General features: G+C 30.7%; 1 protein-coding gene across 1 annotated transcript; it reads left to right on the forward strand.

Moving 5' to 3' along the window:
* The first annotated feature begins 662 nt into the window (after window positions 1-662).
* On the forward strand, window positions 663-13,262 carry LOC117682430 (uncharacterized). The gene is made up of 16 exons (XM_034449952.2): window positions 663-1,032; window positions 1,260-1,366; window positions 1,683-1,819; window positions 2,267-2,377; window positions 3,758-3,850; window positions 4,255-4,304; window positions 4,765-4,927; window positions 5,122-5,234; window positions 6,443-6,511; window positions 6,617-6,726; window positions 7,336-7,472; window positions 7,601-7,711; window positions 8,291-8,383; window positions 9,087-9,136; window positions 9,430-9,592; window positions 12,725-13,262. The coding sequence occupies exons 1-16, from the start codon at window positions 794-796 to the stop codon at window positions 12,821-12,823; spliced, it is 1,845 nt and encodes a 614-aa protein (XP_034305843.2). The 5' UTR covers window positions 663-793; the 3' UTR covers window positions 12,824-13,262.
* The last annotated feature ends 695 nt before the right edge of the window (window positions 13,263-13,957 follow it).

Here is a 13,957-nt window from a genome sequence, read left to right on the forward strand (position 1 = left end):
ACTTGATCGTGATTTCAACACAGTCAGTTTCTATGTAACTATGGATTACAATTAATTTACCTAGGAAATAGAGGGAATCATACTCAATGGACGTTGGTGTAATGCATCACGGTGAATTTTATACATGCTGTTTATTTCTTCATTTCCTATCTATATGTAGTCATCATAATTCTCTAAAACTATCGAATTGCTGCAAAACGTGTGTACATGAATAAAAACATGCAAATTTCAATCAACTTCAAACGAAATAAATGGATAGCAAGTTCATGATTTGAAGTTCCAAACACAAAACACAAAAGTTAGCTTGTTATGATTCATATCAACTTTTTATCAATGGTTACTTATCTTAATATATATACAAATTATTTAAGTATGTACTGAGTACATTTACATATTCATGTATCTTATTTTTCTTTAAATGATGATAATTATCAATTATATATATAAATATATAAAAGATATTTTTACTAAGTTTAAAGAAACATAATCTCTAAAAAAAAGAATTTGCGCTGAACAGAAACTCTATAAATAGAATAAACACAGGTAAAATATACGGTACGCGATTCGCGCAAATACCACGTATAATTTTAACCATTACACAACATATACATGTACACTGTTTGCATTAACATTTATTTAGTTCACTGTTGTTGCTTAACTACACGGATACTTAGTTGACAGATTAACTAATCTCTACATATACAAGTACATGTACAAGGACATGTTCATATTGTGTACAAAATACGGATTTTGACTGTTTGTGACCACCAATGGATGTTTCAATGCATATGTAATGCGACTATCTGCCGTCGAATCTCTGCCGCCTTCCCCCGGGATTAGTTTTCCCTCACTCAGACGATTGTACACACTGGACATGGACTCTTACGAAGAAAAGCCATCCTTTTTGCCATCGTATAGGAGGGTTACCAAATCAGTTTCTAGATCTGTGCTGCTCTCGGAGTCGTTCACTAGAACTTTCAATGGCTACAAGAAGATATTCTGTAAACACTGGTACTCTACTGCAAAACCAAGGTACTTTGAAAAGCTGTGTTTGGAAAGTTTTGTTTTTGCAGGAAACAATCTTTCTTTATGTTACAATAATATGCTAGTTTTCTTGACAGCGTAGGTTAATTGAATTTGAAAATATATTTTAATCATTTTAGTTATTTTTGACATTCATCTATATGTATCCTAATTCTTCTTCAAAAAGAGGATTGTTAAACCTTCAAGAGATACGCTTTATGTTTAATGCATTTTAGAGGGGTTTTGTTTATCTGCCATGGAATCGGGGACCACAGTCTTTGGTACGAGGACCTAGCTGATATTTTAGTCAAAATTGGATTTTACGTTTTTACACACGATCATGGTAGGCCTGAAGTACATTACGTTTGTTAACTACAGGTCATAAATGTTCTGAAATTTGGATTTACTATCAATATTATACACGAAACGCTTTATCTAAGTATTTGTTTTGAAGATGTTAACTGATATTAACTAATGCAAACTGTCAAAATCTTTGCGAATTTCATGAAAATCAGTATTATTTGGATTTAAGGTTTTGGTTATTTAAATGGTTCATTTAATATTCAGTATGATTACTCATTTAAATTTGAGAAAACTCAATATAATAATTAGAATTGCACAATGCTATGATTTTAACATTCAGTCATTTATTTGTACAGTCGGACAAGGTCAAAGCGAGGGGTTCCATAACCACGTGGACAGTTTTAATGAATACACGTCTGTAATATTTCAACACTGCAACGAAGTCAAAGAAAAATATCCCGACCTACCCATATTTGTGTTCGGAAATTCAGTGGTAAATACTAGTATATAGATGTATTTTCTTATATCAGATACAAGTAATTACAGTTTCATTTTAAAGCAAAGAAAAAAGCTCAAAACGAAACAAACCAAAACAAGAAAAAACCATAATACTATTAAGATGTGACATTAAATAAAAGTTTAGAGAAGGGGTCGTAAAGGAAGCTATTTGAGTTTTATTTAATATGCTTTATGGCAGGGAGGTTTATACTGTAATAGTGGTTATTTACGCGGATGGTTAAGTACGCGTTTGCTACTGTCAAACAATACGCGTGTGTATTAATTACGTGGATGCATGACTTACCATTTTTCAGTTTTAATTTTTTTTCATAAGTTAGGGGTTATTTCAAGCGCTTTTTATAGCTTACCGCGCTACTAAATACCTACTTTTACAGTATGTCATAAAAAAAATAATCAGTTAGCAAATGTTATTATTTTCAAGGGAGCTACGATAGCACTATTAGCAGCTGTCCAAAAGCCAGGTTTGTTCCAGGGACTGGTATTATCTGGAACTTTACTCCTGCCCACTGGAGGACCACCTTCATTTCTACGAGTAAGATTACAATTTGATACTTACACCATTGGAAGAATAAAATCAGATATTGAATGCAAATTATGTCCTACATAGTCTAACCGTTCTAAGTTTTTTAACACACCGTGTATAACAAAATGTTTACCCCATGTATGTATTGGGTTAACTGTTATAGAACAATACCAATACCATTGATCTGCAATTTATTCATTATGTCACCACGATGAATGCATTTAGAGAGTGAATACTTTTTACGTCGGTTCTACCTATTGTAGTTTGAATACAATATTTGCATTAAATCTGATCTCTGTTCTTATGGTTAAAAATTCTATAACGAAATTGTGTCATTGTGTCAACATTCCATGCGATCAGCTAGCATGCATATGGTTATGAAAAATCGTTTAGAACACTGTGCCGGATAATTATGCCATTGCCAAGGTGGCATTTTTGCACCCGCTTAAGATGCAGTTTCTGAAAAATCCGTACATACCAAATCATAAACTATTGTCTAGAGAGTATATAACCACTTTTGTATTTAGTATGTTTCACATGAGATGTGAGATATTTACTTTTAAAAATAAATATCCGATAGAAAATGATAATTCCCATAGGAGAAACGGTTCTCCTACAGGAAATATTGACAATCCAATGGAATTTTTAATAATATATTCTATAGGAGAAAGCTAGTTCCTGTAGGAATTTGATTCAGTCAGGTAGTTTTCCTATAAGAAACTAAAATTTCCTATCGGATTTGATCAAATCCTATCGGAATTGAAATTCACATGGGAAGTTTTTGTATTCCGATAGGAAATTTCAAATTTCCTGCAGGAAAATTTTGTTTTTTGTTTTTATATGAAAAATTATTTTCCTGTAGGAATTTAGTTTTGAAAGGTGAATATATCACATGACAGGTGAGATACATTGATAACAAAAGTGTTTAAAAACTCTTTAGGCAATGGTCTATCCTATGGCATATTTGAATTTTTTAATATAATTATGCAGCTTAGTCCGGTGCAAAAATGTCACATTGGCACTTACATAATTATCCGGCACAGTGTTTTAGGTTCACCAATTGTATTGATAAGAGTTTACAAGGTAGTGCTGAACAACATAATTTATTTTAATTAAATTTAAGTATTGATAGTACGGCAAATAGTTTAGTCATATTTATAAACATTAGTTCATGTTCTTTAATTGCATTTCCTGTAAAAGTTAATGTTGAGTTGACAGGACACTCTCGTTATGGAAACATATTGATTGGCTTTGCCAGAAGAAAATGATACCAAATGTGCTACTGTCATATAAGGCTTAAAGCTGTAGAGAATAAGATTATGACAAAGTACAGGCTATAATATGGTTTATATATTGTTCTCTATTCCTTTCTTTCTATATGCTTTTCAGGAGGTCTGCACAAGGCTCTTTCTAGGGACGTTATTTCCCCAGATGAAACTTTTCGACATTGAACCTTGGACAGTAACCAAGGATTTGAATGTGGTATGCGATTCGGTTACACGTTTTTAAAGTTGAATTGACTTATATAGACTATTTTTAAAACTAAAAAAAAAGCCACAAAAAGACTTGTTTCAAGATATAGAATACACAGTTGAACTTCGATATCTCGAACACTGGTATCCCGAATACAATGGATGTAACAAAGTGATTTGTAGATCCCACCTCTTATTTCTTTAGTATTTTACCCTCAACATCTCGAATAGTCGGATATCTTAAAGTTTTTAAATAGTCCCATCTAGTTCGAGATAACGAAGTTTGACTGTACTTTAATATGTTTATGTATGTTTATGAAAATGTCTATGAGACCCGTTATACGATTATAGCTAAACAGTTTATGATATAAAATAGGACACAATAAGACTTCTTTTTTTTCAATTTATAAATAGATTAAAAGATATGCAGAAGACCCACTTATACATCGTTTTGTAAAGGCACAGTAAGTTTTCTTTTTACTTACCTAGTACTTTGGATAATTGAAATACTCGCAATGTTAGCGTATACTTTTATATTTTTTTTCAACTTAACCTTGAAAACGTAACAGTTACTTTAAAACTTGCCTATCATACGTTGTTTAATTAAAACATGTTTTAAAATCATTGTTAACGCATGTAAATACTTTATTTTCATTCTACTTAACAAAGAAAAAGTAACTGTTATTATGTACTCAATGGCATTTGAACAAAAAATCGTATAAAAATTCAAATATTATTTAATTTGCTATCGTACACGATAACTTCAAATTTCCTTATATTGACGTTGAAACTTGTTTGCATGGAGTTATTCTAAAATCTAAAAATAAAGGAAACAACACTATTTTTATAATATACTTGTTACATCGAAACGTTAATTCGGGACATTTTTATAACACTTTAATTTCATAATTGCAATATGTTTAGATGGTGCGTTGCCTTCATGAATGCCATCATGAGACTTGAAGATACGTTAAAGTCTATTGACTGCCCACTGTTGATCCTCCATGGCGATGCAGACCCTGTTAGTGACGTCAAATCGTCCCAGGAATTATTTGATACTGTCAAAAGTTCAGATAAGGAAATAAAGGTCATTTAATTTGACATCTTCAACTTCTTTCGAACTAAATATTTAAAAAAAAGTCAAATACAATATCTTTCCGAATATCTACTATTAAGATATTTTGTTTTTGTTTATATTAGTCTTTATATGATCAATATGGTAGTATTACAATAGAAAGGGTTGAAACACATGTATAACATAGCTTGTTATTACTGTTTTAGGTTTATCCTCGACTTTATCATTTTCTGCTTCTGGAATCGGAAGAAGAGAGGTCAAAAGTTTTCGATGACATCATCAACTGGTTTTATAAGCAAATGCAAACCATTAAGGAATTGTAAAGATTGACCAATGAACAGGAGAAGGGATTGAACTTATGTTTTACTTGTTGGTATTCGACTTTGTGTATCTTTCATTGCTATCTCTTGTAGATTTTTTTTAAAACAAAATAAATAAATTTACCTTACTTGAAATTTTTCTCTCTTTGGTTTTTTCACAAAAAATATAATCTGTTGTTTGTTCGTTGATTTTACTCGTGTATTGACAAGATCATGCTTATACAAAAACACGTTTAACAAAATCGTTTAGTGTCTGTGTTTATTATTGTTTATTCATACATATCTTCCTCAAATAAAAAATGAAGAAAAAAAAACACACCAGAACGGGCGGCAAATAATTGTTAATAGTTTTTGTTTTCAAAACTGCTGTAAGACCTTTTCCGTTAAAATGATGCATGTTTCTTCCTTGGTGTATTTTGAAAACTTTGACTCGAACATGTATTGACACAAAAAAGCTCCATATCTGAATTTTGTGATATCAAATCTCACAAGTCAATTCTTTATATATATATATATATATATATATATATATATATATATATATATATATATATATATATATATATATATATATATATATATATATATATATATATACACACACACATGTATATAGCGACCGTTTGTTAACATTTATCATGTAGTACAATTGTAATGTATATGTAATTCTTTTGTCACGAAATTTCGTTATCCTGTGTGTGGTGTTAATGTTTTTTTTGTTTTTTTTGTTTGTCTGTTTCTTTGTCCGCTTTGTTTTGTTTTTTGTTGTTGTTTTTTTTTTTTTTTGGGGGGGGGGGGGTTTGTTTTGTTTGTTAAATAACGAATATTATATAAATTAAAGATAGACTGAGTACAAATGAAATGATTTATCTGACATTTTCAACAGATATATTTTAAAAAGTAATGGTTCATATTCTAGATGGGTTTATATTAAATATTTTAAGCTGATTATTTCAGCTCAGCGAAGTGTTAAAGGGAGTAAATTTGAACACATCACTTAATATAGAAAATTTGAAAGTTAAGAGGATATGAATACCGGAGGCAAGTAGTCTTACTTAAGTTTACAACAGGATACGAGTCCTATAATTGAACATTAACTAATTCCCAGTTTCACATTAAGCTTATGTCAAATCGGTAAGCAATCATAAATTTCTTACTACTGTCTCATGGCTATTGGTTATTCGAACAGTCATTTTGAAAAATTTAGGGAAGATGGGCCACTATTTTGGGCCCGGAAATGGACGGAAGAAGATGAACATTCAAAGGAGATAGAGAGGTAATTGTTACGATAAACTACATGTATTAAATCCGAAGGAAATTCGAATTCTAAAATATATGAATAGTTTTCATTTATATAATTATTTACATTTCTTTGTTTCAGAAAAGCTTTGCTCTTTATTTCTCACGGTCTTGGAGAACATAGCGGGTGTTATGATGAACTAGGAAAATTCCTGTCAAAATTGGGCATCTTAGTGTTTTCCCACGATCACAGTAAGACGTTTTGTTCAAATATGCCTTTTGGATTGAAACTCATATACAGCGTTTAATTCTACCTTTGATTATCAAAAATGTATCTTATTTAGGTTTTCATGAATAAATTGAAAATAACACAACAACGCTACGCAATATGCCCATACATTTATCTTCTATCATCCTATATGTGCATTTAAAATGTCAATGCACATGTATTTTCTCTTATCTTTCTTTACCTTCAAACAAACAGGTGACTTCTTATAAAGAGAGAGCCGTTTTTTTTAGTAAGAAATGCATTAGAGGAATTGCTTACGGGTTCATCGATAGAAACTGAATTAAAGATTGGCCGTTATAATGTGTATTTTTATTATTTAATACATGTATCTTATTGAGTATCTTATTATTTAAAGAATTTTTCTCAAATAATTTTTGCACTTTTATTTAAGATGGAATCTAAATTATCTGCAACTAAAATGTCTTTTTGATTCAAATTTTCTCTGAATATACACAACCAAAATTCATATTCAAATACAAATACTACACTGTTAATCAAACCATCCCTTAAATTATATGATCGTTTATAGTACATCTGCAACTTGGTTCATGCGCCTATATTTTGGTTTTCAGTTGGTCATGGAAAAAGTTCTGGGATTCACGTTCATGTTGGAGACTTTAAGGAATATACCATGCCGATCTTTGACCACTGCGATCAAATGAAGAAAAAATATCCCGATTTACCGTTGTTTCTGTTTGGACATTCAATGGTATATAAACTTTCTATCTATCTATCTATCTATCTATCTATCTATCTATCTATCTATCTATCTATCTATCTATCTATCCGTCTGTATATGTGTTTGTCTGTTACTTTTCGATATAAACTTGTTTTCAGGGAGGCGCCATGGCCCTTTTAGCAGGCCTGGAAAAACCAGATTACTTCACAGGCATCATAACATCCGGACCATTTGTCATTCCGTCCAGGGGCTTTCCCTCTAAATGTGAAGTAAATGTTACAAGTTTATATTATATCATTTTGAATACCGATAGTTTAATCCGAATGATAAACCATTCGGTGAACTGAATGTTAACTTAAAAGTCAGGAAATATGTCTGAATAACAAAAATATGCTATTAACTTACCTTTAAGTAACCTTTCAGCAATACTGTAAACGTATTACATTTGGCTGTGTATTCTATTTAGCGTTTTTGGCGGAAACCGGCGTCCACTAAATCAAGTGCATCGCCAAATCTAAAATATTTTAGTACATAAAAAGTTACATTTAGAAATGCGCTAAATCAAATCTACGCTAACTTGTTCAAAAATCATTTTCCGCCAAATATCCTACACGCTAAATATAAAACGTTTACAGTATTTTAATTGACAGAATAGTTCAGATTTATCCTAGTATATATGTTATTACTTTTCAGTCGCAGAAACTTTTTAAAATTGTAAAGAATTGGTAACCACCGTAATGATTGCATTGCAAATAGGGAATTTTAAAACCACATGTAATAAATTGATAATTCATTTTCAGCTCTATATTTATGCATGTAATAAAGGGATCTTTATCAATTTGTTGTAGATGTTTCTCTTGAAAAATATCGTCGCAAAAGTGTTCCCTCAACGGGTACTTTTTCACATTGACCCAAACGAGGTGTCCCGTGATCCTAAAACAGTGAGTTTGAAAATAAATAACTTTTGGCGATGACGGATTTTAAATAAAAAGATATATCACTGCTTGATGACGATTAATATCTCATTTTTTGGGAGTTGATTTTAATCAACTCTCCTATGCAGTTACTCAGACAAACCGAAAGTGAAACAGTGTTTGGACCTCATCACAAATCATTGTTGCTGACAAGACTTAGTTCTTAAAAATAATTGATGAATTCGATGTAATGTATGCTAAAGCATTGTTTTTCAAGGAAACTTATTTATAAATACCTTGAAAATAGTCAGATTATGAATTGTACGAACAATTAAAATATTTTTTATGGTCGTATGTTTTCCTACGCCAGTGTTCAATATAGTCTCGTTCAACTCGACGCTCGACTGTCTCCGTAAATCCTTGTCGGAGATTTACGGTGTCAGTCGTACGTTTGGTTGAACGAGACTAGAATTCAATATTGCTTGGATCTATACAATTTTCGAGAAATATTTCTATCACTGATACATAGTTTGATTGAATTAATTTTATCTTTAAATATTATTTAACATGATTCATATGGGGGTTTCTCGACATTCTTGTTATAAAACTGTGCTTAATTCAAATTAGAAACAACATGTACCTGTCATGCAAAATAGAATATCATTGATTTTAAAATGAATAAACATCGACAAAATCAACTCCCGTCAGTTCTTCAGTACTTTGATTACAGGTTGAGAGCATTAGGAATGATCCCATGTTCCACTCGGCATTTAAAGCAGGGTTAAGTATAGCATACAGATATCTAAGATAAAGATTGATTTCACTCCATATATCTATGAAAATAAAACAAGCAACCACTGTAAACACACAATATGATAGATGTTCAAACTGTTTAATATTGAAATTGACAAAACAAACCAAACAAAAACAAAAACAAACAACGCCATTTGTTTATTATATTGATTGATAATATAAAATAATATTGGCCTTAAGAGTTTAATGGGATTTGTTATACATGTATTATCAGTTGTGGAAACTCATATCGGTTTTTTTTTCTTTATATCCTATTGCAGACTTGGAAAAGCCTGGCTTAATTGCGCTGCAAAAATCCAAGAAAACATTAAATTGGTGAGTTGGCCATTCCTCGCTCTCCATGGTGACGCTGACCCAATCAGTGACGTCAAGTTCTCCCAGACACTGTATGACGAGGCGCCAAGTCAAGATAAAGAACTTAAGGTACATGTATATGTAATGCAAAAAGTCATCGTCATAACACAATGAACCTATTGTATATACAGACATGTATGGTGTTCTTTTGAGTCCATTACTCTCTATCTCCATACTAGAATCAGTAAAGCAGGAAGTTTATTAAGAAAATATATGGGTCATTATCAAAATATGCAGACTTTTAAAATATGTAAAACATGAGAAAATTATTGGTGAAAAAATTACTTTGATTGCAAAAAACACATTTAACAAACAATAAAGTATAACATCTAAAAATTTGCAAACATTGGAATCTACCATTTGGTGGATAATTAGACTAAAATTAAATGAACTGTGAAAATTTTGTCAGTGGTGTAACAGGCATATAGTATAGGAAAAAATTCTTAAATAAAATAAAATAATTCTTTTAAAATGATGGACATAAAGTTTATATCAACAAACTTCATTTAAAGTTATTAGAATTAGATAACAGAAAATATTTGACACATTTACATAGTGACCAACATAACATTTGGGACAAAGTCTTGATGTTACTCAACAAATTTTTAATTTGAGCATTAAAAAGAACACAACTGGATTTTTCTTTTAATGGAGCATAAAAAAGACATTATTGTAAATGCACTGGTGTTTTCAAATATACATGAATCATTGTCAGTTAATTTTATTTGGAGAAAAATGTACACGTTACACCACTGATTATTATGTTTTACCACTGACTTAAAGTTACACCACTGACCTAGCGATAATAAATAAGAGATAAGTGTGTTAAATTTTACTAAAATAATTATAACTATAAACTAATTTCTATTTTTGATTGCATTTAAAACATGAAAAATTTGATCTTAAATAAAAGTTTTCGTGCCTCTTTCTTTCATAATCTGAAGATAGACACACTGTTACACCACTTATAATCACTGTTACACCACTGACACAAAAATGGCATGTAGATGTTTTTTTTACATGAATTCACTCATTCTTTGATGTTATATTTTTTACTATTGGCATCCACACACTTTTATCCACCTTGTACCGAGTTCGAACTTTCTTCGGCACATCAATCTCACAAACAACATCTTCAATACTATACCAGCTCATATCAATCATACACTTTGGATAATAAAATTGAAATTTCTCCAATTTTCTCCAAAATCTATGCATACAATGCATATACACTTCCTCTTTGTCTATATATGTTTTTTGAAGCTCAGCTAGCATTTGTTACCTTTAAGTATTTGAAAGATTTTAGTATAACATAATAGGGAATGTGAAATGTCAGTGGAATAACGTATATTATTGTACACTATAAGTCATTAAAAAATTCGATTTTTTAATAAAAATATGATGTGGATAATTTCATTTCTTTATTAGAATAAATTTGTTTTCACTTTTATCTTTCAATCAAGTATTTAAATGGGTAAAACATAATTAGAGCATACAAAATGTCAATGGTGTTTCAAATAATGTCAATGGTGTAACAGGTCTCATTTTCCAGATTAAGAAAACACAATTGCAATTAAATAGTCAAGCTTTCTTTATTGTGACAGTGTCTAACTTGTAAAATTGATAAATAACAATTGTTCAAAATGCTCAAAATATAAATGAAATGGAAGAAAAAGTAAAATAATTAAATAATGTCATGTGGTGTAACAGTTTTTTCAGTGGTGTAACAACAATTTTTGGTTACACCACTGACCGTTATACCACTGATGTATCCATAGTAAATGTAGCAGTATGACCCAAGAGAACAGATACTACACTAAGCTACATAGCCTATGTTATAATGTGATAAACATTCATCATTTATGTGAAAAACGTTTTTGTTCTTTCATAATAGAAAACCTTAAATAGCACGTTATCCCACTGACACAGTTTACATTGTATTTTTCGGAGCATACTAACATTTTCTGCCATATTTTCTATCACAATGATGTCATCACTGATACATTTATCTTTTTAGTAGCAGGGAATGATGTCACTATGATCTGGGGGATTCCAACTGTAGTACAATATTATTTACTTGATGTATTTTAAGATATTTTTATATAATTTGCCTTGTAACACCAATGACAAAAACTTTTTGTACAAGCATATATCTCATCAAATTCATTGTTTTTAAAAGAGAACTTGTTAAGGAGCATAGCAGAAATTAAAATATGAATGTTGTTTTGAAAATTAACGGCGATTTTTGGAATAAAACATCAATATTATTGAAGATATTGTAGGTTAAAGACGTTGGAAAAATTTAATGACAACATAAATTCACCGAAATCTCATAACAAATAATATTTTTTTTATACTTTAAGCAGTAAAATTGTCGATTTATTTGTTCAACAATATGGGTTTAAGTTTCTAAAATCCAATGGTACTGTATATATTCCCCAGAACATTATTTTTCCCCCTTTAAATTGACACTGACGCAAAAGGCTGCATATTTGATAATGACCCCTATAAGCGCAAATTAATGTTGCCCCTAGAAGAATACATGTACATCTGATAGGGCGTGTGACGATGTTGTAGAACTGTTGATTAATTTCGCTCAACAAACTGTTGATTAATTTCGCTCAACACCCCCCCCCCCCTTGACGATTAGATAGCACGAGAGAGAGAGAGAGAGAGAGAGAGAGAGAGAGAGAGAGAGAGAGAGAGAGAGAGAGAGTGTAATCAGTCTACTTTCTCTGTTGAATGGTTGGTTGATGGCCTTTCATAAACAATTGTGCCATCAGCGGAATAATGCGTATCATGTAAAATTTAATTAAGAAATAAGGAATCATTCGAATGGCTTCAAGTTTATGATAGATTTGACCACGCTCCGACCGAAATTATCTCCTCATAATATTCAAAGAATCATTTCTTATTACTTATATTTATATTATTTCCAATTTGTACACTTTAAAACAACATTATTTTAAAACGACTATTTTTTATTTAGCACATGCTATGTATTACTACGCGGTGCAGCCAATATACCATTTCTCGGTTATGCTATAAGACACGCCCATGTTTTATGAAGTTGTTGGGTTTTAGGGTTCAGAATTGATTCTTAATGTTATCACAGACAAAGACAGTTGAAAATGTAAATATATAATTGTAAACATATTTCCTAATATTGACTACTGAAAACGTTTCATGCATTCTTTGTAGATATATCCAGGTTGTCTTCACCACCTAGTGTTAGAACTAGAGGAAGATAGGAAACAAGTTTTTAACGATATCAAACAATGGTTAGAAAATAGGATGTGAATAGCCTTCTTAGCAATATAGTTTGATAAGATGTGATCCTTGTATCAAGACAGTTGTCTTCTACCACGCATATCAATCGATCTTGCTCGGAGACTCCTCAAGACGAAATCATACAGTAGACATGCACCAGGCATATCAACCCATCTGGTTCGGAGGCTCCAACAATTTCTTTAAGAGTATATAACAGAAACCAATCTGACTGTGTTAAAATTATTTTTCTCTACGATATGCTATAATTGTATGTGACAATTTCATAGTAAAGCTGCCCTGAAAACAGAGTTGATAATTCTGCGGGTAATTTAAATAAATATGACATATATAGTGTGTAAGGCGTTGATTTCATTAACATTTTGAATTCTGAACAATGGGTTACGCTGCCTATCAATTTTCGTTCATAAATTAGACCATCTATATAAAAAGCCTTTGCGACAACAATATGAATAGATGTAAAAACCTTAGTATTTTTTTTTTACACTCGAACTCGTTCAATCTGTTTTATCACAATACTGTTTTCTCGAAGTAACTTTTCATCATAAAAGATGCAGCTCTAAAAACTTTAAACATAAACAACTCTATTTGTTTATATCAAGAAAACTATACGCTTCATTTCTAAATTGCGTGTGTTGTAGGTAGGACTTTTTTTAGAGTATCTATTTTTTGTTCAAAATATAAAAAAAATGTCAGCGTTAATAAAGTGCAATATATTATTTATTCATCAATATACATGCAAGTCATATATATAAAGTAAAATGAAATAAAAACAAGCAATAAAAATTTCTAAAATATTTAAATATATATTCTTCTATTGTTGAGCTTCATCGTGTTTTTAATATGTGCATTGATATGCATGGAATAACATCTTCAATATATAATCGAATTGGCTTTGTAAACTAAACAATAAACATTGAAAGGATACATAATTATGTAACATCAAGTAAGTAGGGTTTTTTTACTGCAGGTGCAACTCTTCCATTTTCGGTTTTAAATAAATCAAATTTAAATTTTTAATGACTCAGTGTTTCAATCAAAAGCAATTTTTTTTTACATTTCAAATTTGATGATTTTTCTATGGGTTATAAATCCAAACCTGACAAACATAGCGACCTGCAGAAAATTCTCGCTGTGTGACATCTA

This window comes from Magallana gigas, chromosome 4 (genome assembly GCF_963853765.1).
Source record: "Magallana gigas chromosome 4, xbMagGiga1.1, whole genome shotgun sequence".
Classification (NCBI taxonomy): Eukaryota; Metazoa; Mollusca; class Bivalvia; order Ostreida; family Ostreidae; genus Magallana; species Magallana gigas.